The 24014-nt window shown below is 42.8% G+C and overlaps 1 protein-coding gene across 6 annotated transcripts in view; it reads right to left on the minus strand.

Moving 5' to 3' along the window:
- Positions 1 to 24014, minus strand: part of LOC108021868 (G-protein coupled receptor 15) — a 231391-nt gene that overhangs the window by 26838 nt on the left and 180539 nt on the right. The window contains exon 5 of one of the 6 annotated variants that reach the window (XM_050890266.1): positions 16959 to 17527. The exons of 4 other annotated variants lie outside the window; for them this stretch is intronic. In XM_050890266.1, coding sequence (XP_050746223.1) covers positions 17107 to 17527 — 421 coding nt within the window. In that variant the 3' untranslated portion in view covers positions 16959 to 17106. Of the gene's footprint in view, positions 1 to 16958; positions 17528 to 21241; positions 21373 to 24014 lie in introns of those variants that run through there. One more of the 6 variants, XM_050890271.1, reaches the window with a different exon arrangement.

The raw sequence follows: 24014 nt of genomic DNA on the forward strand, positions 1-24014 counted from the left end.
AAAAAAATATGCAAAATCTGTTCTGCGAAATGCGCTTACTTTGAGTTGATAACCCCAAAGTTGGCGGACTTGGTAGTACAAAAAATGGCAACACTGCTCGACGTGCATTTGCTGATCCGAATTTATTCTCAGAGATCACGGTATCAATAAGAAACTTATTATTTTTCTTGCCATGTACCTATATGTGGCGAATGTTTCAAATTTTCTGTCATAAAACTAGTGACATAATTATACAAAAATATCCTTAGTTGCCTATGACAGCTACAGTTCATAAAATTCTGTTTCACTCAAGCGATATAATTCAGAACACTGTTCTTCCAGTTGGATATTTTGGAGAAGAGTGTCTTAATTTTACATATGTTTATCAACGAGCTATGGATGCATCGGATCCTATAATTTCGACAGTAAACTTAGAGAGTCGAACTCAAAGACAAAAGGGAATGTGTCTTCCTACTGATGTCATAGAATTGTTATCTAGTTCTACAAATAGTAATGATTACACATTGAAGGAGGATAATAGTTCGGCTGAACTTGAGAATCTTTTTGATTTCTCATGTAATATTGAACTCGAATCCGAAGAGCATGAAGTTTCATAGGAGGTGCGTGTGTTGTATTTAAAAAAATAAAATGTGTTTAATTAACTTTATATTTACCTTGCAAATTTGTGGAACGAACTACTTTTTAGGTTTTAATGATTTCCTATATTTTAAATTATTAATTAAATTTGTATTAAAACTGTTTAAAACAAATGTTTTTTACTTTTAAAAATATAAAACAAAAATGTACAACTTGGCGAGAATGTAAAAATTAATTTTACTTTAATATATTACTATCCAATTTCGAGACAATTTTAAATTTATTATATTTAGTATTATTACGTTAACACTACTAATCTCCTAAAAAATCTAATCTACTTAATAAATATAATTGTTAAAAAAAAAAACAATTATATGGCAGCTATAAGATATATTTGTAATTTTTTTTCATTGGACGTTGATGCTCCATGGTCAGTACAAACAAGTGGCCCTTACGACACCAAGCAGTGCTTGTTACGCGGGGAGCCATTCACCGTTAAGGGAAAGTAAACGAAAACGCGGACAAATCAAAGGCAATTAAAAATACGTGTCAAAATACGCATAGGCAAGATACAAAAAGTAAAACTAATTAGTATCTAAGTAGGATAGTATTATTGATTTAAGGATAGGCAGTGAGTCTGTAGTAGATATTAGGTAATATAGTCTATTATAAGCATTGCAAAGTAATCTAAAAGGTTCATGCATTGCATAATTCGAAATACAATAATTTAATACTAGCGGAAAACAGTTGCTAGTGAATCTATTTGGCACATTAAAAAGCAGACGACCCAGTTACTCGGGACTCTCCACATTATAATAAATAAAATTTCTAATGAACGTAATACAAGGCATAGTTCTACGGTTAGCTATTGATGGTTAATAAGAAGTAGTCTATTGGATTAGGATGGTAGTATTAGGCTTGTATTCCAGTTAAGTTCCCATAAGGCAAATATTAAGAAGGTTTTTTGCACAGACTCAATCATTATATTGCAGACACAACTTAACGTCAGCTGCGTTCATAAGTACATCTGTCTTCGTTGAGACTAAAGGAATCATTTATAAAAAATGTAAACAGGAGCGGGCCAAGATGACTTCCTTGTGGAAAATGAGTTTTTAAAAATAACTCTTTTAGTCCTGGAAACCCTAAGATGTCCAATTTCCGGACTATAATCAGGTGATTTACAGAATCAAACGCCTAACTGAAATCAGTGTAAATTCCATAAGTCTGACGATTGTTTCTAAAACCACTTATCACAAATGAAGTAAATTCCAAAACGTTGGTTGTCGTTGATCTACGTTTTATAAATCCGTGTTGGCAAGAGAAGATAAGTGATCTACAACTGCTGCTCATGGGGCGTAATAATGTTCTCAAAGAGCTTTGGTACAGCTGAAAACATTGAAATACCTCTGTAATTACATGCATTCAATTTACTCCCCTTTTTATAAAGCGGGACAACGTTTCTACAGACAAGGTAAAGAGTTTTTGAAATGGTCTACGCAAAGGCTTAGAGCATTATCTAAGCACACACAAGCTCGGACTTCTGATATTATTTTCCGACGCAACCAGATTAAGGTTTTCGCCATTCCATCATGGGCTCTGTTTTTCGGGCATTGCGCTTGCTTTATCTCTTTGTTAGCTGTAAAACTATCCGGTATCCATAGTTTCCAGGAAAAATCCTCGAGTTCTGGTTTGCCGTCATCCCGCTTGGGCCACCAAAACACGTAATTCCCGTCCAGAACTAGATCTTAGAAACGTTATCAATGAGCTAATACTTTCTAAGCTAAGAGTACTTGCTGACTCGAATTCTGTACTCTCGAACCACAGCAAAGGTTCAAAGTTGATTGACCCCATCATCCTGGACAGAGCGTCAGCCACTAAATTTTCCAAGCCACTCCTTTGTTCAATAGCAAAGTCATAAATCTGAAACTGCAATAAGCAAACAGCGAGCCGCCTATTCAAACCCTTTTGGAATATAAGTCAATTTAAGCTGGCGTGGTGGCGCTATAAATATTTTGACATTTGCTTAGCGTCTTTGAAAAGTATTCAATGGGTCATTCGTTTCCGTGATCATCCAACTGGAATAACACAGCTCCAACTTCAGTGTCAGTGTATATAAAAACGCCGTGATTTATCCGGGTAAGTATCGTCATGAGCGCAGTTTTCAAGATTTCTAAAGCTTGTTGAGCCTCGGGCATCAGGTTGAATTTGCCACTTTTTCAGGGTATAAGGGGCGTCTATACTAAATTGCAAATTAACCATCGGTACCACCCCGCTGTTCCCAACAGACTTAGAACTTCCCACAAATTAGGGGGACTTAGCTTTGACTAGCTTCTACTTTTTTTCTTAATTCCTCTCCGCCAATCAAGAAATCTAGGTAGCGCACTTCTTTAAGGCTGAAATGTGATTTTTGCAACCAGATTGTAAATCCTGCTGCCTTGAAAAATTCCCCCACTTCTTTTAAAATAGGCATATGGAATTTACAATCTGGGGTTACTATCAGCAGGCCGGCAAAATAGACAAAGCACAAACTTTGCGTTGCGTTACAGAGTCCAAAAGGCAACATGATGAATTGGTACAATGCACTAAGGGAAATTTTACTTTTCTTTTTTGACAAAATCCAATTTTTCAAAAGTGGTTTGAAATTGATTTGACTGCACCACTGTTAAGTTATCAGCTGTTAAAATCTTTTTTATTTCAACGAGGTGACAGCTCTACTAAATCACCAATTACTCTTAATAGTTAAAATGGTCAAAAAGTGTACAACTAAGCAAAGGACTGCTGTTTTTGAAATACCATCAAATCAAAGAGGTTTGTAACTTGTGTGTTTGACCTTGATATTGTCCTAATTAATTGTGGTGCTTGTATAAACGTGTGTAAGTTCTAACATAAAAACGAAATTTGTAGGTACTCCAGGACCCACCTCCTCCAGAATCGATCTCGCTTTATGCGTGGAACCCTCCTTGGGCAGCTCCTCATCCAATCTAGCCGTATTCGGCAGGTTAGCTGCTCCCCTGAGCAGATGGTTTGGCGTCAACGGCGCTTTTTGGTCCACATCCATTGGCAACTTGATGAGCGGACGCGAGTTGACCACATTCTCCGCCTCGATCAGGAACACTGTCCAACACATGATCCCTCGGCGCGACTTCCTTCAGGGTATGGCGCAGCACTCGTTTGACCCACTGCGTCATCTCCTCCCATACTCCGCCCTCAGACGGGTTCTATGGGCAATTGAAAACCCATTTAATGCTTCTGCTGAACAACTCACTCTGTATCCTGTCCGTCTCGAACACGTTTGTCAGCTCCCACAAAGTTCTTGCCCTTATCACTCCGCAGTCTATATACTGGTCCTCTACGGCAGACGAAGTTCCTGATCGATATTATGACGGTATCCCCTCACAGAGAGAAGCGTTGGGTCGCCTTGTTCACGTGCCTGACGACAAGGGCGATTCATCTGGAGCTGGCGCATGACCTGTCGACGAATTCCTGCATAATATCGATCAGGAACTTCGTCTGCCGTAGAGGACCAGTATATAGACTGGGAGCTGACAAACGTGTTCGAGGCGGACAGGATACAGAGTGAGTTGTTCAGCGGAAGCATTGAATGGGTTTACAATTGCCCATAGAACCCGTCTGAGGGCGGAGTATGGGAGGAGATGACGCAGTGCGTCAAACGAGTCCTGCGCCATACCCTGAAGGAAGTCGCGCCGAGGGATCAAGTGTTGGACAGTGTTCGTGATCGAGGCGGAGAATGTGGTCAACTCGCGTCCGAATGTGGTCAAACGGCAGTCCTTTGCTTAGTTGTACACATTTTGACCATTTTAACTATTAAGAGTAATTGGTGATTTAGTAGAGCTGTCACCTCGTTGAAATAAAAAAAGATTTTAACAGTTGATAACTTAACAGTGGTGCAGTCAAATCAATTTCAAACCACTTTTGAAAAATTGGATTTTGTCAAGAAAGAAAAGTAATTTGATTTGTCCGCGTTTTCGTTTACTTTCCCTTAACGGTGAATGGCTCCCCGCGTAACAAGCACTGCTTGGTGTCGTAAGGGCCACTTGTTTGTACTGACCAGGAGCATCAACGTCCAATGAAAAAAAATTACAAATATATCTTATAGCTGCCATATAATTGTTTTTTTTTTTTTTTAAATTATATTTATTAAGTAGATTAGATTTTTTAGGAGATTAGTAGTTTTAACGTAATAATACTAAATATAATAAATTTGAAATTGTCTCGAAATTGGATAGTAATATATTAAAGTTTCCATTGAAACAAAATTAATTTTTACATTCTCGCCAAGTTGTACATTTTTGTTTTATATTTTTAAAAGTAAAAAACATTTGTTTTAAGCAGTTTTAATACAAATTTGATTAATAATTTAAAATATAGGAAATCATTAAAACCTAAAAAGTAGTTCGTTCAACAAATTTGCAAAGTAAATATAAAGTTAATTAAACACATTTTATTTTTTTAAATACAACACACGCACCTCCTATGAAACTTCATGCTCTTCGGATTCGAGTTCAATATTACATGAGAAATCAAAAAGATTCTCAAGTTCAGCCGAACTATTATCCTCCTTCAATGTGTAATCATTACTATTTGTAGAACTAGATAACAATTCTATGACATCAGTAGGAAGACACATTCCCTTTTGTCTTTGAGTTCGACTCTCTAAGTTTACTGTCGAAATTATAGGATCCGATGCATCCATAGCTCGTTGATAAACATATGTAAAATTAAAGACACTCTTCTCCAAAATATCCAACTGGAAGAACAGTGTTCTGAATTATATCGCTTGAGTGAAACAGAATTTTATGAACTGTAGCTGTCATAGGCAACAAAGGATATTTTTGTATAATTATGTCACTAGTTTTATGACAGAAACTTTGAAACGTTGGCCACATATAGGTACATGGCAAGAAAAATAATAAGTTTCTTATTGATACCGTGATCTCTGAGAATAAATTCGGATCAGCAAATGCACGTCGAGCAGTGTTGCCATTTTTTGTACTATCAAGTCCGCCAACTTTGGGCTTATCAACTCAAAGTAAGCGCATTTCGCAGAACTGATTTTGCATATTTTTTTCTCGTTTAGAAACCAGTTTTCTTTATTATTGGGAATAATTTCGCTAATTAATTTCGCTGGACAAGAGGCCTCAGCATTACAAGCCCTTGCCAGCCGTGCTCTTCCAATTCAGGGAAGGAGCAGTCAGAGTCTGCGGTGACATCAAGGAGATGTTCCTCCAAGTGCTGATCCGACCCGAGGATCGGTGCTCCCAACGATTCATTTGGAGAGATGGCAACGACGATCGAAACCCGGATGAGCACTTGATGAACGTAATGACGTTTGGAGCAGCCTGCACGCCGAGCGCTGCGCAATACGTGAAGATGTTGAAGGCCCTGAAGTTTCGGGATTCGGATCCGAGGGCAGTCAAAGCCATCATCGACCACCACTACGTCGATGACTATGTGGACAGTTTCGCTACAGAGAGCGAACCTATCAGTGTATCTACCTGAGTGAAGGAGATACAAGCGGAGGCTGGATTCGAATTATGCCAGTTTTCATCCAGCTTACCCATCGTTGAAGCGGCGTTGGGACCACCTGGACAAGTCAAGAGTGTCGGATGGGGTGTGGCTAAGCAGAAAATCCTTTAAATGCGCTGGCTGGTAGCCACGGACGACTTCAGATTCAACGTGGAGTACCAAGTAGCGTTCTAAGTATAAATCGAGTCCCTACAAAGAGGGAGTATTTGAGCTTGCTTATGTCAATGTTCACTCCATTGGGGATTCCTGTGCTGCCTGATGATTTTAGCGAAGCTGATATTGAGAGAGATCTATTTATTTTCTCGACGAGATAAGGTCGGCGGAATGCGGAAAGGACGTCGCCAGCTCGAGTGAGATTCGAGGTCTAGCGCGCTGTGCATGCTGTACAATGCGAGGAGGTCCGTTATACTGTCACACAGGCACAGTCTTACGGAATTTATTGTGAGGATGAACCCCAGATGAAGCATCAAAACGTGGATGCGACGATTGCTCAGATCAGGACGAGATTCTGGATCACGAAGATGAGACGAGTGATGAAGGAACTAATCTCGCCGTGCAACGAGTGCAAGTTGCAGCGAACGCGGCCGATGCCGCCGATAATGGGACCCCTTCCAGAGGATCGACTCGGAGCGATGGATGGCCATTCAAGTACACCGGTTTGGAGAACTTTGGGCCGGACCTTATCTCGTCGAGAAAATATTCCAATTGGGCCTGTCTGATTAACAGGGTCTCCGCGGCCTCACACTCCATTGCAGTGAGTCCATACTCCTCGAGCTCGCTTCTCTGTTTGCGACACCAACGCGCAAACCTCAAGACCCAGGCTGTGGTCCTCGTCAGGCAAGTACAGCTCGAGAATCTCTGGAACGGAATGGCTAATTCATTTGCGGCCACCAATGCAAACTCACTGGGCATCTCCTCTTCATCAGGCGCATCTGGAACACGCTCGCTGGCTGCCTCAATAATGCGGGTCCGCTTAGCCAACGTGATGCCGGGCTAAGGTCCGCCTTATTCTGCGACCGCCTCGCATCATCCGCTGCGTTCTGGAAAACCTTCGAAGACTGCAAAATCTCCGCCACTCGGTTTCCAACAAACTGCTTGTACCGGCGGTGGGTCCTACCACAAACACGTGCAACTTGATGGTCCGAACTGCTCCATGCCCAAAATAGTGACGAGGGCATCGGAACTGACCCACAGCGTCCATCTCCCTGCGCCAGGCGGCAAAGGCTTTGCCTATCTCCTCCGGTAGTGGTTCGTCCCACTGGATCTTCTGCCTCCAGATCTCTCTCAATATCAGCTTCGCTAAAATCATCAGGCAGCACAGGAATCCCCAATGGATGGAACATTGACATAAGCAAGCTCGAATACTCCCTCTTTGTAGGGACTCGATCCTATACTTAGAACGCTATTTGGTTCTCCACGTTGAATCTGAAGTCGTCCGTGGCTACCAGGCAGCGCATTTAAAGGATTTTCTGCTCAGCCTCACCCCATCCGACACTCTTGACTTGTCCAGGTGGTCCCAACGCCGCTTCAACGATGGGTGAGCTGGATGAAAACTGGCATAATTCGAATCCAGCCTCCGCATGTATCTCTTTCACTCAGGTAGATACACTGATAGGTTCGCTCTCTATAGCGAAACTGTCCACATAGTCATCGACGTAGTGGTGGTCGATGATGGCTTTGACTGCCCTCGGATCCGAATCCCGAAACTTCAGGGCATTCAACATCTTCACGTATTGCGCAGCGCTCGGCGTGCAGGCTGCTCCAAACGTCATTACGTTCATCAAGTGCTCATCCGGGTTTCGATCGTCGTTGCCATCTCTCCAAATGAATCGTTGGGAGCATCGATCCTCGGGTCGGATCAGCACTTGATGTCACTGCAGACTCTGACTGCTCCTTCCCTGAATTGGAAGAGCACGGCTGGCAAGGGCTTGTAATGCTGAGGCCTCTTGTCCAGCGCCGAAATTAGCGAAATTATTCCCAATAATAAAGAAAACTGGTTTCTAAACGAGAAAAAAATATGCAAAATCAGTTCTGCGAAATGCGCTTACTTTGAGTTGATAAGCCCAAAGTTGGCGGACTTGGTAGTACAAAAAATGGCAACACTGCTCGACGTGCATTTGCTAATCCGAATTTATTCTCAGAGATCACGGTATCAATAAGAAACTTTTTATTTTTCTTGCCATGTATCTATATGTGGCGAACGTTTCAAAGTTTCTGTCATAAAACTAGTGACATAATTATACAAAAATATCCTTTGTTGCCTATGACAGCTACAGTTCATAAAATTCTGTTTCACTCAAGCGATATAATTCTTCACTGTTCTTCCAGTTGGATATTTTGGAGAAGAGTGTCTTTAATTTTACATATGTTTATCAACGAGCTATGGATGCATCGGATCCTATAATTTCGACAGTAAACTTAGAGAGTCGAACTCAAAGACAAAAGGGAATGTGTCTTCCTACTGATGTCATAGAATTGTTATCTAGTTCTACAAATAGCAATGATTACACATTGAAGGAGGATAATAGTTCGGCTGAACTTGAGAATCTTTTTGATTTCTCATGTAATATTGAACTCGAATCCGAAGAGCATGAAGTTTCATAGGAGGTGCGTGTGTTGTACTTAAAAAAATAAAATGTGTTTAATTAACTTTATATTTACTTTGCAAATTTGTGGAACGAACTACTTTTTAGGTTTTAATGATTTCCTATATTTTAAATTATTAATTAAATTTGTATTAAAACTGTTTAAAACAAATGTTTTTTACTTTTAAAAATATAAAACAAAAATGTACAACTTGGCGAGAATGTAAAAATTAATTTTGTTTCATTGGAAACTTTAATATATTACTATCCAATTTCGAGACAATTTTAAATTTATTATATTTAGTATTATTACGTTAACACTACTAATCTCCTAAAAAATCTAATCTACTTAATAAATATAATTGTTAAAAAGAAAAACAATTATATGGCAGCTATAAGATATATTTGTAATTTTTTTCATTGGACGTTGATGCTCCATGGTCAGTACAAACAAGTGTCCCTTACGACACCAAGCAGTGCTTGTTACGCGGGGAGCCATTCACCGTTAAGGGAAAGTAAACGAAAACGCGGACAAATCAAAGGCAATTAAAAATACGTGTCAAAATACGCATAGACAAGATACATAAAGTAAAACTAATTAGTTTCTAAGTAGAATAGTATTATTGATTTAAGGATAGGCAGTGAGTCGGATTCCTGTGCTGCCTGATGATTTTAGCGAAGCTGATATTGAGAGAGATCTGGAGGCAGAAGATCCAGTGGGACGAATTACTACCGGAGGAGATAGGCAAAGCCTTTGCCGCCTGGCGCAGGGAGATGGACGCTGTGGGTCAGTTCCGATGCCCTCGTCACTATTTTGGGCAAGGAGCAGTTCGGACTATCAAGTTGGACGTGTTTGTGGATGCAAGTCAATCTGCATTCGCGGCGGTGGCCTATTGGAGGGTCACGTACGAGGCCGATGAGAACGTGCCCAGTGTGGATATCAGCGAGACGGTGTTGTGGACGAACTTAAAAACAGTGCTGAGATGGATCGGTAGTACCCACCGCCGGTACAAGCAGTTTGTTGGAAACCGAGTGGCGGAGATTTTGCAGTCTTCGAAGGTTTTCCAGAACGCAGCGGATGATGCGAGGCGGTCGCAGAATAAGGCGTACCTTAGCCCGGCATCACGTTGGCTAAGCGAACCCGCATTATTGAGACAGCCAGCGAGCGTGTTCCAGATGCGCCTGATGGAGAGGAGATGCCCAGTGAGTTTGCATTGGTGGCCTCAAATGAATTAGCCATTCCGTTCCAGAGATTCTCGAGCTGTACTTGCCTGACGAGGACCACAGAATGGGTCTTGAGGTTTGCGCGTTGGTGTCGCAAACAGAGAAGCGAGCTCGAGGAGTATGGACTCACTGCAATGGAGTGTGAGGCCGCGGAGACCCTGTTAGTCAGACAGGCCCAATTGGAATATTTTCTCGACGAGATAAGGTCGGCGGAATGCGGAAAGGACGTCGCCAGCTCGAGTGAGATTCGAGGTCTAGCGCGCTGTGCATGCTGTACAATGCGAGGAGGTCCGTTATACTGTCACACAGGCACAGTCTTACGGAATTTATTGTGAGGATGAACCCCAGATGAAGCATCAAAACGTGGATGCGACGATTGCTCAGATCAGGACGAGATTCTGGATCACGAAGATGAGACGAGTGATGAAGGAACTAATCTCGCCGTGCAACGAGTGCAAGTTGCAGCGAACGCGGCCGATGCCGCCGATAATGGGACCCCTTCCAGAGGATCGACTCGGAGCGATGGATGGCCATTCAAGTACACCGGTTTGGAGAACTTTGGGCCGGACCTTATCTCGTCGAGAAAATATTCCAATTGGGCCTGTCTGATTAACAGGGTCTCCGCGGCCTCACACTCCATTGCAGTGAGTCCATACTCCTCGAGCTCGCTTCTCTGTTTGCGACACCAACGCGCAAACCTCAAGACCCAGGCTGTGGTCCTCGTCAGGCAAGTACAGCTCGAGAATCTCTGGAACGGAATGGCTAATTCATTTGCGGCCACCAATGCAAACTCACTGGGCATCTCCTCTTCATCAGGCGCATCTGGAACACGCTCGCTGGCTGCCTCAATAATGCGGGTCCGCTTAGCCAACGTGATGCCGGGCTAAGGTCCGCCTTATTCTGCGACCGCCTCGCATCATCCGCTGCGTTCTGGAAAACCTTCGAAGACTGCAAAATCTCCGCCACTCGGTTTCCAACAAACTGCTTGTACCGGCGGTGGGTCCTACCACAAACACGTGCAACTTGATGGTCCGAACTGCTCCATGCCCAAAATAGTGACGAGGGCATCGGAACTGACCCACAGCGTCCATCTCCCAGCGCCAGGCGGCAAAGGCTTTGCCTATCTCCTCCGGTAGTGGTTCGTCCCACTGGATCTTCTGCCTCCAGATCTCTCTCAATATCAGCTTCGCTAAAATCATCAGGCAGCACAGGAATCCCCAATGGATGGAACATTGACATAAGCAAGCTCGAATACTCCCTCTTTGTAGGGACTCGATCCTATACTTAGAACGCTATTTGGTTCTCCACGTTGAATCTGAAGTCGTCCGTGGCTACCAGGCAGCGCATTTAAAGGATTTTCTGCTCAGCCTCACCCCATCCGACACTCTTGACTTGTCCAGGTGGTCCCAACGCCGCTTCAACGATGGGTGAGCTGGATGAAAACTGGCATAATTCGAATCTAGCCTCCGCATGTATCTCCTTCACTCAGGTAGATACACTGATAGGTTCGCTCTCTGTAGCGAAACTGTCCACATAGTCATCGACGTAGTGGTGGTCGATGATGGCTTTGACTGCCCTCGGATCCGAATCCCGAAACTTCAGGGCATTCAACATCTTCACGTATTGCGCAGCGCTCGGCGTGCAGGCTGCTCCAAACGTCATTACGTTCATCAAGTGCTCATCCGGGTTTCGATCGTCGTTGCCATCTCTCCAAATGAATCGTTGGGAGCATCGATCCTCGGGTCGGATCAGCACTTGATGTCACTGCACACTCTGACTGCTCCTTCCCTGAATTGGAAGAGCACGGCTGGCAAGGGCTTGTAATGCTGAGGCCTCTTGTCCAGCGCCGAAATTAGCGAAATTATTCCCAATAATAAAGAAAACTGGTTTCTAAACGAGAAAAAAATATGCAAAATCAGTTCTGCGAAATGCGCTTACTTTGAGTTGATAAGCCCAAAGTTGGCGGACTTGGTAGTACAAAAAATGGCAACACTGCTCGACGTGCATTTGCTAATCCGAATTTATTCTCAGAGATCACGGTATCAATAAGAAACTTTTTATTTTTCTTGCCATGTACCTATATGTGGCGAACGTTTCAAAGTTTCTGTCATAAAACTAGTGACATAATTATACAAAAATATCCTTTGTTGCCTATGACAGCTACAGTTCATAAAATTCTGTTTCACTCAAGCGATATAATTCAGAACACTGTTCTTCCAGTTGGATATTTTGGAGAAGAGTGTCTTTAATTTTACATATGTTTATCAACGAGCTATGGATGCATCGGATCCTATAATTTCGACAGTAAACTTAGAGAGTCGAACTCAAAGACAAAAGGGAATGTGTCTTCCTACTGATGTCATAGAATTGTTATCTAGTTCTACAAATAGCAATGATTACACATTGAAGGAGGATAATAGTTCGGCTGAACTTGAGAATCTTTTTGATTTCTCATGTAATATTGAACTCGAATCCGAAGAGCATGAAGTTTCATAGGAGGTGAGTGTGTTGTACTTAAAAAAATAAAATGTGTTTAATTAACTTTATATTTACTTTGCAAATTTGTGGAACGAACTACTTTTTAGGTTTTAATGATTTCCTATATTTTAAATTATTAATTAAATTTGTATTAAAACTGTTTAAAACAAATGTTTTTTACTTTTAAAAATATAAAACAAAAATGTACAACTTGGCGAGAATGTAAAAATTAATTTTGTTTCAATGGAAACTTTAATATATTACTATCCAATTTCGAGACAATTTTAAATTTATTATATTTAGTATTATTACGTTAACACTACTAATCTCCTAAAAAATCTAATCTACTTAATAAATATAATTGTTAAAAAGAAAAACAATTATATGGCAGCTATAAGATATATTTGTAATTTTTTTTCATTGGACGTTGATGCTCCATGGTCAGTACAAACAAGTGTCCCTTACGACACCAAGCAGTGCTTGTTACGCGGGGAGCCATTCACCGTTAAGGGAAAGTAAACGAAAACGCGGACAAATCAAAGGCAATTAAAAATACGTGTCAAAATACGCATAGACAAGATACATAAAGTAAAACTAATTAGTTTCTAAGTAGAATAGTATTATTGATTTAAGGATAGGCAGTGAGTCGGTAGTAGATATTAGGTAATATAGTCTATTATAAGCATTGCAAAGTAATCTAAAAGGTTCATGCATTGCATAATTGGAAATACAATAATTTAATACTAGCGGAAAACAGTTGCTAGTGAATCTATTTGGCACATTAAAAAGCAGACGACCCAGTTACTCGGGACTCTCCACATTATAATAAATAAAATTTCTAATGAACGTAATACAAGGCATAGTTCTACGGTTAGCTATTGATGGTTAATAAGAAGTAGTCTATTGGATTAGGATGGTAGTATTAGGCTTGTATTCCAGTTAAGTTCCCATAAGGCAAATATTAAGAAGGTTTTTTGCACAGACTCAATCATTATATTGCAGACACAACTTAACGTCATCTGCGTTCATAAGTACATCTGTCTTCGTTGAGACTAAAGGAATCATTTATAAAAAATGTAAACAGGAGCGGGCCAAGATGACTTCCTTGTGGAAAATGAGTTTTTAAAAATAACTCTTTTAGTCCTGGAAACCCTAAGATGTCCAATTTCCGGACTATAATCAGGTGATTTACAGAATCAAACGCCTAACTGAAATCAGTGTAAATTACATAAGTCTGACGATTGTTTCTAAAACCACTTATCACAAATGAAGTAAATTCCGAAACGTTGGTTGTCGTTGATCTACGTTTTATAAATCCGTGTTGACAAGAGAAGATAAGTGACCTACAACTGCTGCTCATGGGGCGTAATAATGTTCTCAAAGAGCTTTGGTATAGCTGAAAACTTTGAAATACCTCTGTAATTACATGCATTCAATTTACTCCCCTTTTTATAAAGCGGGACAACGTTTCTACAGACAAGGTAAAGAGTTTTTGAAATGGTCTACGCAAAGTCTTAGAGCATTATCTAAGCACACACAAGCTCGGACTTCTGATATTATTTTCCGACGCAACCAGATTAAGGTTTTCGCCATTCCATCATGGGCTCTGTTTTTCGGGCATTGCGCTTGCTTTATCTCTTTGTTAGCTGTAAAACTATCCGGTATCCATAGTTTCCAGGAAAAATCCTCGAGTTCTGGTTTGCCGTCATCCCGCTTGGGCCACCAAAACACGTAATTCCCGTCCAGAACTAGATCTTAGAAACGTTATCAATGAGCTAATACTTCCTAAGCTAAGAGTACTTGCTGACTCGAATTCTGTACTCTCGAACCACAGCAAAGGTTCAAAGTCGATTGACCCCATCATCCTGGACAGAGCGTCAGCCACTAAATTTTCCAAGCCACTCCTTTGTTCAATAGCAAAGTCATAAATCTGAAACTGCAATAAACAAACAGCGAGCCGCCTATTCAAATCCTTTTGGAATATAAGTCAATTTAAGCTGGCGTGGTCGGATATTATTGTTTTACTCAGAACTCCTTTTTTGTGGGTCATTCGTTTCCGTGATCATCCAACTGGAATAACACAGCTCCAACTTCAGTGTCAGTGTATATAAAAACGCCGTGATTTATCCGGGTAAGTATCGTCATGAGCGCAGTTTTCAAGATTTCTAAAGCTTGTTGAGCCTCGGGCATCAGGTTGAATTTGCCACTTTTTCAGGGTATAAGGGGCGTCTATACTAAATTGCAAATTAACCATCGGTACCACCCCGCTGTTCCCAACAGACTTAGAACTTCCCACAAATTAGGGGGACTTAGCTTTGACTAGCTTCTACTTTTTTTCTTAATTCCTCTCCGCCAATCAAGAAATCTAGGTAGCGCACTTCTTTAAGGCTGAAATGTGATTTTTGCAACCAGATTGTAAATCCTGCTGCCTTCAAAAATTCCCCCACTTCTTTTAAAATAGCAGGCCGGCAAAATAGACAAAGCACAAACTTTTCGTTGCGTTACAGAGTCCAAAAGGCAACATGATGAATTGGTACAATGCACTAAGGGCAATTTTACTTTTCTTTTTTGACAAATGCCAATATTTCAAAAGTGGTTTGAAATTGATTTGACTGCACCACTGTTAAGTTATCAGCTGTTAAAATCTTTTTTTATTTCAACGAGGTGACAGCTCTACTAAATCACCAATTACTCTTAATAGTTAAAATTGTCAAAAAGTGTACAACTAAGCAAAGGACTGCCGTTTTTGAAATACCATCAAATCAGAGAGAGGTAATTGTGGTGCTTGTATAAACGTGTGTAAGTTCTAACATAAAAACGAAATTTGTAGGTACTCCAGGACCCACCTCCTCCAGAATCGATCTCGCTTTATGCGTGGAACCCTCCTTGGGCAGCTCCGCATCCAATCTAGCCGTATTCGGCAGGTTAGCTGCTCCCCTGAGCAGATCGTTTGGCGTCAACGGCGCTTTTTGGTCCACATCCACCGGCAAGTTGATGAGCGGACGCGAGTTGACCACATTCTCCGCCTCGATCAGGAACACTGTCCAACACATGATCCCTCGGCGCGACTTCCTTCAGGGTATGGCGCAGCACTCGTTTGACCCCCTGCGTCATCTCCTCCCATACTCCGCCCTCAGACGGGTTCTATGGCAATTGAAAACCCATTTAATGCTTCTGCTGAACAACTCACTCTGTATCCTGTCCGTCTCGAACACGTTTGTCAGCTCCCACAAAGTTCTTGCCCTTATCACTCCGCAGTCTATATACTGGTCCTCTACGGCAGACGAAGTTCCTGATCGATATTATGCAGGAATTCGTCGACAGGTCATGCGCCAGCTCCAGATGAATCGCCCTTGTCGTCAGGCACGTGAACAAGGCGACCCAACGCTTCTCTCTGTGAGGGGATACAGTCACCAGCAATGGCCCAAAGTTCTCCAATCCGGTGTACTTGAATGGCCATCCATCGCTTCGAGTCGATCCTCTGGAAGGGGTCCCATTATCGGCGGCATCGGCCGCGTTCGCTGCAACTTGCACTCGTTGCACGGCGAGATTAGTTCCTTCAGCACTCGTCTCATCTTCGTGACCCAGAATCTCGTCCTGATCTGAGCAATCGTCGCATCCACGTTTTGATGCTTCATCTGGGATTCATCCTCACAATCAATTCCGTAAGACTGTGCCTGTGTGACAGTATAACGGACCTCCTCGCACTGTAAAGCATGCACAGCGCGCTAGACCTCGAATCTCACTCGAGCTGGCGACGTCCTTTCCGCATTCCGCCGACCTTATCTCGTCGAGAAAATATTCCAATTGGGCCTGTCTGACTAACAGGGTCTCCGCGGCCTCACACTCCATTGCAGTGAGTCCATACTCCTCGAGCTCGCTTCTCTGTTTGCGACACCAACGCGCAAACCTCAAGACCCAGGCTGTGGTCCTCGTCAGGCAAGTACAGCTCGAGAATCTCTGGAACGGAATGGCTAATTCATTTGTGGCCACCAATGCAAACTCACTGGGCATCTCCTCTTCATCAGGCGCATCTGGAACACGCTCGCTGGCTGCCTCAATAATGCGGGTCCGCTTAGCCAATGTGATGCCGGGCTAAGGTACGCCTTATTCTGCGACCGCCTCGCATCATCCGCTGCGTTCTGGAAAACCTTCGAAGACTGCAAAATCTCCGCCACTCGGTTTCCAACAAACTGCTTGTACCGGCGGTGGGTCCTACCACAAACACGTGCAACTTGATGGTCCGAACTGCTCCATGCCCAAAATAGTGACGAGGGCATCGGAACTGACCCACAGCGTCCATCTCCCTGCGCCAGGCGGCAAAGGCTTTGCCTATCTCCTCCGGTAGTGGTTCGTCCCACTGGATCTTCTGCCTCCAGATCTCTCTCAATATCAGCTTCGCTAAAATCATCAGGCAGCACAGGAATCCCCAATGGATGGAACATTGACATAAGCAAGCTCGAATACTCCCTCTTTGTAGGGACTCGATCTATACTTAGAACGCTATTTGGTTCTCCACGTTGAATCTGAAGTCGTCCGTGGCTACCAGGCAGCGCATTTAAAGGATTTTCTGCTCAGCCTCACCCCATCCGACACTCTTGACTTGTCCAGGTGGTCCCAACGCCGCTTCAACGATGGGTGAGCTGGATGAAAACTGGCATAATTCGAATCCAGCCTCCGCATGTATCTCCTTCACTCAGGTAGATACACTGATAGGTTCGCTCTCTGTAGCGAAACTGTCCACATAGTCATCGACGTAGTGGTGGTCGATGATGGCTTTGACTGCCCTCGGATCCGAATCCCGAAACTTCAGGGCATTCAACATCTTCACGTATTGCGCAGCGCTCGGCGTGCAGGCTGCTCCAAACGTCATTACGTTCATCAAGTGCTCATCCGGGTTTCGATCGTCGTTGCCATCTCTCCAAATGAATCGTTGGGAGCACCGATCCTCGGGTCGGATCAGCACTTGGAGGAACATCTCCTTGATGTCACCGCAGACTCTGACTGCTCCTTCCCTGAATTGGAAGAGCACGGCTGGCAAGGGCTTGTAATGCTGAGGCCTCTTGTCCAGCGCCGAAATTAGCGAAATTATTCCCAATAATAAAGAAAACTGGTTTCTAAACGAGAAAAAAATATGCAAAATCAGTTCTGCGAAATGCGCTTACTTTGAGTTGATAAGCCCAAAGTTGGCGGACTTGATAGTACAAAAAATGGAAACACTGCTCGACGTGCATTTGCTGATCCGAATTTATTCTCAGAGATCACGGTATCAATAAGAAACTTATTATTTTTCTTGCCATGTACCTATAGGTGGCGAACGTTTCAAAGTTTCTGTCATAAAACTAGTGATATAATACAAAAATATCCTTAGTTGCCTATGACAGCTACAGTTCATAAAATTCTGTTTCACTCAAGCGATATAATTCAGAACACTGTTCTTCCAGTTGGATATTTTGGAGAAGAGTGTCTTTAATTTTACATATGTTTATCAACGAGCTATGGATGCATCGGATCCTATAATTTCGACAGTAAACTTAGAGAGTCGAACTCAAAGACAAAAGGGAATGTGTCTTCCTACTGATGTCATAGAATTGTTATCTAGTTCTACAAATAGTAATGATTACACATTGAAGGAGGATAATAGTTCGGCTGAACTTGAGAATCTTTTTGATTTCTCATGTAATATTGAACTCGAATCCGAAGAGCATGAAGTTTCATAGGAGGTGCGTGTGTTGTATTTAAAAAATAAAATGTGTTTAATTAACTTTATATTTACTTTGCAAATTTGTGGAACGAACTACTTTTTAGGTTTTAATGATTTCCTATATTTTAAATTATTAATTAAATTTGTATTAAAACTGTTTAAAACAAATGCTTTTTACTTTTAAAAATATAAAACAAAAATGTACAACTTGGCGAGAATGTAAAAATTAATTTTGTTTCAATGGAAACTTTAATATATTACTATCCAATTTCGAGACAATTTTAAATTTATTATATTTAGTATTATTACGTTAAAACTACTAATCTCCTAAAAAATCTAATCTACTTAAAAAAAAAAAAAACAATTATATGGCAGCTATAAGATATATTTGTAATTTTTTTTCATTGGACGTTGATGCTCCATGGTCAGTACAAACAAGTGACCCTTACGACACCAAGCAGTGCTTGTTACGCGGGGAGCCATTCACCGTTTAGGGAAAGTAAACGAAAACGCGGACAAATCAAATTACTTTTCTTTTTTGACAAAATATAATTTTTCAAAAGTGGTTTGAAATTGATTTGACTGCACCACTGTTAAGTTATCAGCTGTTAAAATCTTTTTTTATTTCAACGTGGTGACAGCTCTACTAAATCACCAATTACTCTTAATAGTTAAAATGGTCAAAAAGTGTACAACTAAGCAAAGGACTGCCGTTTTTGAAATACCATCAAATCAGAGAGGTTTGTAACTTGTGTGTTTGACCTTGATATTGTCCTAATTTATTGTGGTGCTTGTATAAACGTGTGTAAGTTCTAACATAAAAACGAAATTTGTAGGTACTCCAGGACCCACCTCCTCCAGAATCGATCTCGCTTTATGAGTGGAACCCTCCTTGGGCAGCTCCGCATCCAATCTATCCGTATTCGGCAGGTTAGCTGCTCCCTTGAGCAGATCGTTTGGCGTCAACGGCGCTTTTTGGTCCACATCCACCGGCAAGTTGATGAGCGGACGCGAGTTGACCACATTCTCCGCCTCGATCAGGAACACTGTCCAACACATGATCCCTCGGCGCGACTTCCTTCAGGGTATGGCGCAGCACTCGTTTGACCCACTGCGTCATCTCCTCCCATACTCCGCCCTCAGACGGGTTCTATGGGCAATTGAAAACCCATTTAATGCTTCTGCTGAACAACTCACTCTGTATCCTGTCCGTCTCGAACACGTTTGTCAGCTCCCACAAAGTTCTTGCCCTTATCACTCCGCAGTCTATATACTGGTCCTCTACGGCAGACGAAGTTCCTGATCGATATTATGCAGGAATTCGTCGACAGGTCATGCGCCAGCTCCAGATGAATCGCCCTTGTCGTCAGGCACGTGAACAAGGCGACCCAACGCTTCTCTCTGTGAGGGGATACAGTCACCAGCAATGGCCCAAAGTTCTCCAATCCGGTGTACTTGAATGGCCATCCATCGCTTCGAGTCGATCCTCTGGAAGGGGTCCCATTATCGGCGGCATCGGCCGCGTTCGCTGCAACTTGCACTCGTTGCACGGCGAGATTAGTTCCTTCAGCACTCGTCTCATCTTCGTGACCCAGAATCTCGTCCTGATCTGAGCAATCGTCGCATCCACGTTTTGATGCTTCATCTGGGATTCATCCTCACAATCGATTCCGTAAGACTGTGCCTGTGTGACAGTATAACGGACCTCCTCGCACTGTAAAGCATGCACAGCGCGCTAGACCTCGAATCTCACTCGAGCTGGCGACGTCCTTTCCGCATTCCGCCGACCTTATCTCGTCGAGAAAATATTCCAATTGGGCCTGTCTGATTAACAGGGTCTCCGCGGCCTCACACTCCATTGCAGTGAGTCCATACTCCTCGAGCTCGCTTCTCTGTTTGCGACACCAACGCGCAAACCTCAAGACCCAGGCTGTGGTCCTCGTCAGGCAAGTACAGCTCGAGAATCTCTGGAACGGAATGGCTAATTCATTTGCGGCCACCAATGCAAACTCATTGGGCATCTCCTCTTCATCAGGCGCATCTGGAACACGCTCGCTGGCTGCCTCAATAATGCGGGTCCGCTTAGCCAATGTGATGCCGGGCTAAGGTACGCCTTATTCTGCGACCGCCACGCATCATCCGCTGCGTTCTGGAAAACCTTCGAAGACTGCAAAATCTCCGCCACTCGGTTTCCAACAAACTGCTTATACCGGCGGTGGGTCCTACCGATCCATCTCAGCACCGTTTTTAAGTTCGTCCACAACACCGTCTCGCTGATATCCACACTGTGCACGTTCTCATCGGCCTCGTACGTGACCCTCCAATAGGCCACCGCCGCGAATGCAGATTGACTTGCATCCACAAACACGTGCAACTTGATGGTCCGAACTGCTCCATGCCCAAAATAGTGACGAGGGCATCGGAACTGACCCACAGCGTCCATCTCCCTGCGCCAGGCGGCAAAGGCTTTGCCTATCTCCTCCGGTAGTGGTTCGTCCCACTGGATCTTCTGCCTCCAGATCTCTCTCAATATCAGCTTCGCTAAAATCATCAGGCAGCACAGGAATCCCCAATGGATGGAACATTGACATAAGCAAGCTCGAATACTCCCTCTTTGTAGGGACTCAATCTATACTTAGAACGCTACTTGGTACTCCACGTTGAATCTGAAGTCGTCCGTGGCTACCAGCCAGCGCATTTAAAGGATTTTCTGCTCAGCCACACCCCATCCGACACTCTTGACTTGTCCAGGTGGTCCCAACGCCGCTTCAACGATGGGTGAGCTGGATGAAAACTGGCATAATTCGAATCCAGCCTCCGCATGTATCTCCTTCACTCAGGTAGATACACTGATAAGTTCGCTCTCTATAGCGAAACTGTCCACATAGTCATCGACGTAGTGGTGGTCGATGATGGCTTTGACTGCCCTCGGATCCGAATCCCGAAACTTCAGGGCCTTCAACATCTTCACGTATTGCGCAGCGCTCGGCGTGCAGGCTGCTCCAAACGTCATTACGTTCATCAAGTGCTCATCCGGGTTTCGATCGTCGTTGCCATCTCTCCAAATGAATCGTTGGGAGCACCGATCCTCGGGTCGGATCAGCACTTGGAGGAACATCTCCTTGATGTCACCGCAGACTCTGACTGCTCCTTCCCTGAATTGGAAGAGCACGGCTGGCAAGGGCTTGTAATGCTGAGGCCTCTTGTCCAGCGAAATTAATTAGCGAAATTATTCCCAATAATAAAGAAAACTGGTTTCTAAACGAGAAAAAAATATGCAAAATCAGTTCTGCGAAATGCGCTTACTTTGAGTTGATAAGCCCAAAGTTGGCGGACTTGATAGTACAAAAAATGGCAACACTGCTCGACGTGCATTTGCTGATCCAAATTTATTCTCAGAGATCACGGTATCAATAAGAAACTTATTATTTTTCTTGCCATGTACCTATATGTGGCGAACGTTTCAAAGTTTCTGTCATAAAACTAGTGACATAATTATACAAAAATATCCGTAGTTGCCTATGGCAGCTACAGTTCATAAAATTCTGTTTCACTCAAGCGATATAATTCAGAACACTGTTCTTCCAGTTGGATATTTTGGAGAAGAGTGTCTTTAATTTTACATATGTTTATCAACGAGCTATGGATGCATCGGATCCTATAATTTCGACAGTAAACTTAGAGAGTCGAACTCAAAGACAAAAGGGAATGTGTCTTCCTACTGATGTCATAGAATTGTTATCTAGTTCTACAAATAGTAATGATTACACATTGAAGGAGGATAATAGTTCGGCTGAACTTGAGAATCTTTTTGATTTCTCATGAGCATGAAGTTTCATAGGAGGTGCGTGTGTTGTATTTAAAAAATAAAATGTGTTTAATTAACTTTATATTTACTTTGCAAATTTGTTGAACGAACTACTTTTTAGGTTTTAATGATTTCCTATATTTTAAATTATTAATTAAATTTGTATTAAAACTGCTTAAAACAAATGTTTTTTACTTTTAAAAATATAAAACAAAAATGTACAACTTGGCGAGAATGTAAAAATTAATTTTGTTTCAATGGAAACTTTAATATATTACCATCCAATTTCGAGACAATTTTAAATTTATTATATTTAGTATTATTACGTTAAAACTACTAATCCCCTAAAAAATCTAATCTACTTAAAAAAAAAAATAATTATATGGCAGCTATAGATATATTTGTAATTTTTTTTCATTAGACGTTGATGCTCCATGGTCAGTACAAACAAGTGACCCTTACGACACCAAGCAGTGTTTGTTACGCAGGGAGCCATTCACCGTTTAGGGAAAGTAAACGAAAAAGCGGACAAATCAAATTACTTTTCTTTTTTGACAAAATATAATTTTTCAAAAGTGGTTTGAAATTGATTTGACTGCACCACTGTTAAGTTATCAGCTGTTAAAATCTTTTTTTATTTCAACGAGGTGACAGCTCTACTAAATCACCAATTACTCTTAATAGTTAAAATGGTCAAAAAGTGTACAACTAAGCAAAGGACTGCCGTTTTTGAAATACCATCAAATCAGAGAGGTTTGTAACTTGTGTGTTTGACCTTGATATTGTCCTAATTAATTGTGGTGCTTGTATAAACGTGTGTAAGTTCTAACATAAAAACGAAATTTGTAGGTACTCCAGGACCCACCTCCTCCAGAATCGATCTCGCTTTATGCGTGGAACCCTCCTTGGGCAGCTCCGCATCCAATCTAGCCGTATTCGGCAGGTTAGCTGCTCCCCTGAGCAGATCGTTTGGCGTCAACGGCGCTTTTTGGTCCACATCCACCGGTAAGTTGATGAGCGGACGCGAGTTGACCACATTCTCCGCCTCGATCAGGAACACTGTACAACACATGATCCCTCGGCGCGACTTCCTTCAGGGTATGGCGCAGCACTCGTTTGACCCACTGCGTCATCTTCTCCCATACTCCGCCCTCAGACGGGTTCTATGGGCAGTTGAAAACCCATTTAATGCTTCTGCTGAACAACTCTATCTCTGTATCCTGTCCGTCTCGAACACGTTTGTCAGCTCCCACAAAGTTCTTGCCCTTATCACTCCGCAGTCTATATACTGGTCCTCTACGGCAGACGAAGTTCCTGATCGATATTATGCAGGAATTCGTCGACAGGTCATGCGCCAGCTCCAGATGAATCGCCCTTGTCGTCAGGCACTGGGATTCATCCTCACAATCGATTCCGTAAGACTGTGCCTGTGTGACAGTATAACGGACCTCCTCGCACTGTAAAGCATGCACAGCGCGCTAGACCTCGAATCTCACTCGAGCTGGCGACGTCCTTTCCGCATTCCGCCGACCTTATCTCGTCGAGAAAATATTCCAATTGGGCCTGTCTGATTAACAGGGTCTCCGCGGCCTCACACTCCATTGCAGTGAGTCCATACTCCTCGAGCTCGCTTCTCTGTTTGCGACACCAACGCGCAAACCTCAAGACCCAGGCTGTGGTCCTCGTCAGGCAAGTACAGCTCGAGAATCTCTGGAACGGAATGGCTAATTCATTTGCGGCCACCAATGCAAACTCACTGGGCATCTCCTCTTCATCAGGCGCATCTGGCGCCAATGTGATGCCGGGCTAAGGTACGCCTTATTCTGCGACCGCCACGCATCATCCGCTGCGTTCTGGAAAACCTTCGAAGACTGCAAAATCTCCGCCACTCGGTTTCCAACAAACTGCTTGTACCGGCGGTGGGTCCTACCGATCCATCTCAGCACCGTTTTTAAGTTCGTCCACAACACCGTCTCGCTCATATCCACACTGTGCACGTTCTCATCGGCCTCGTACGTGACCCTCCAATAGGCCACCGCCGCGAATGCAGATTGACTTGCATCCACAAACACGTGCAACTTGATGTCCGAAC

This window comes from Drosophila biarmipes, unplaced genomic scaffold (genome assembly GCF_025231255.1).
Source record: "Drosophila biarmipes strain raj3 unplaced genomic scaffold, RU_DBia_V1.1 ptg000019l, whole genome shotgun sequence".
Taxonomy (NCBI): domain Eukaryota; kingdom Metazoa; phylum Arthropoda; class Insecta; order Diptera; family Drosophilidae; genus Drosophila; species Drosophila biarmipes.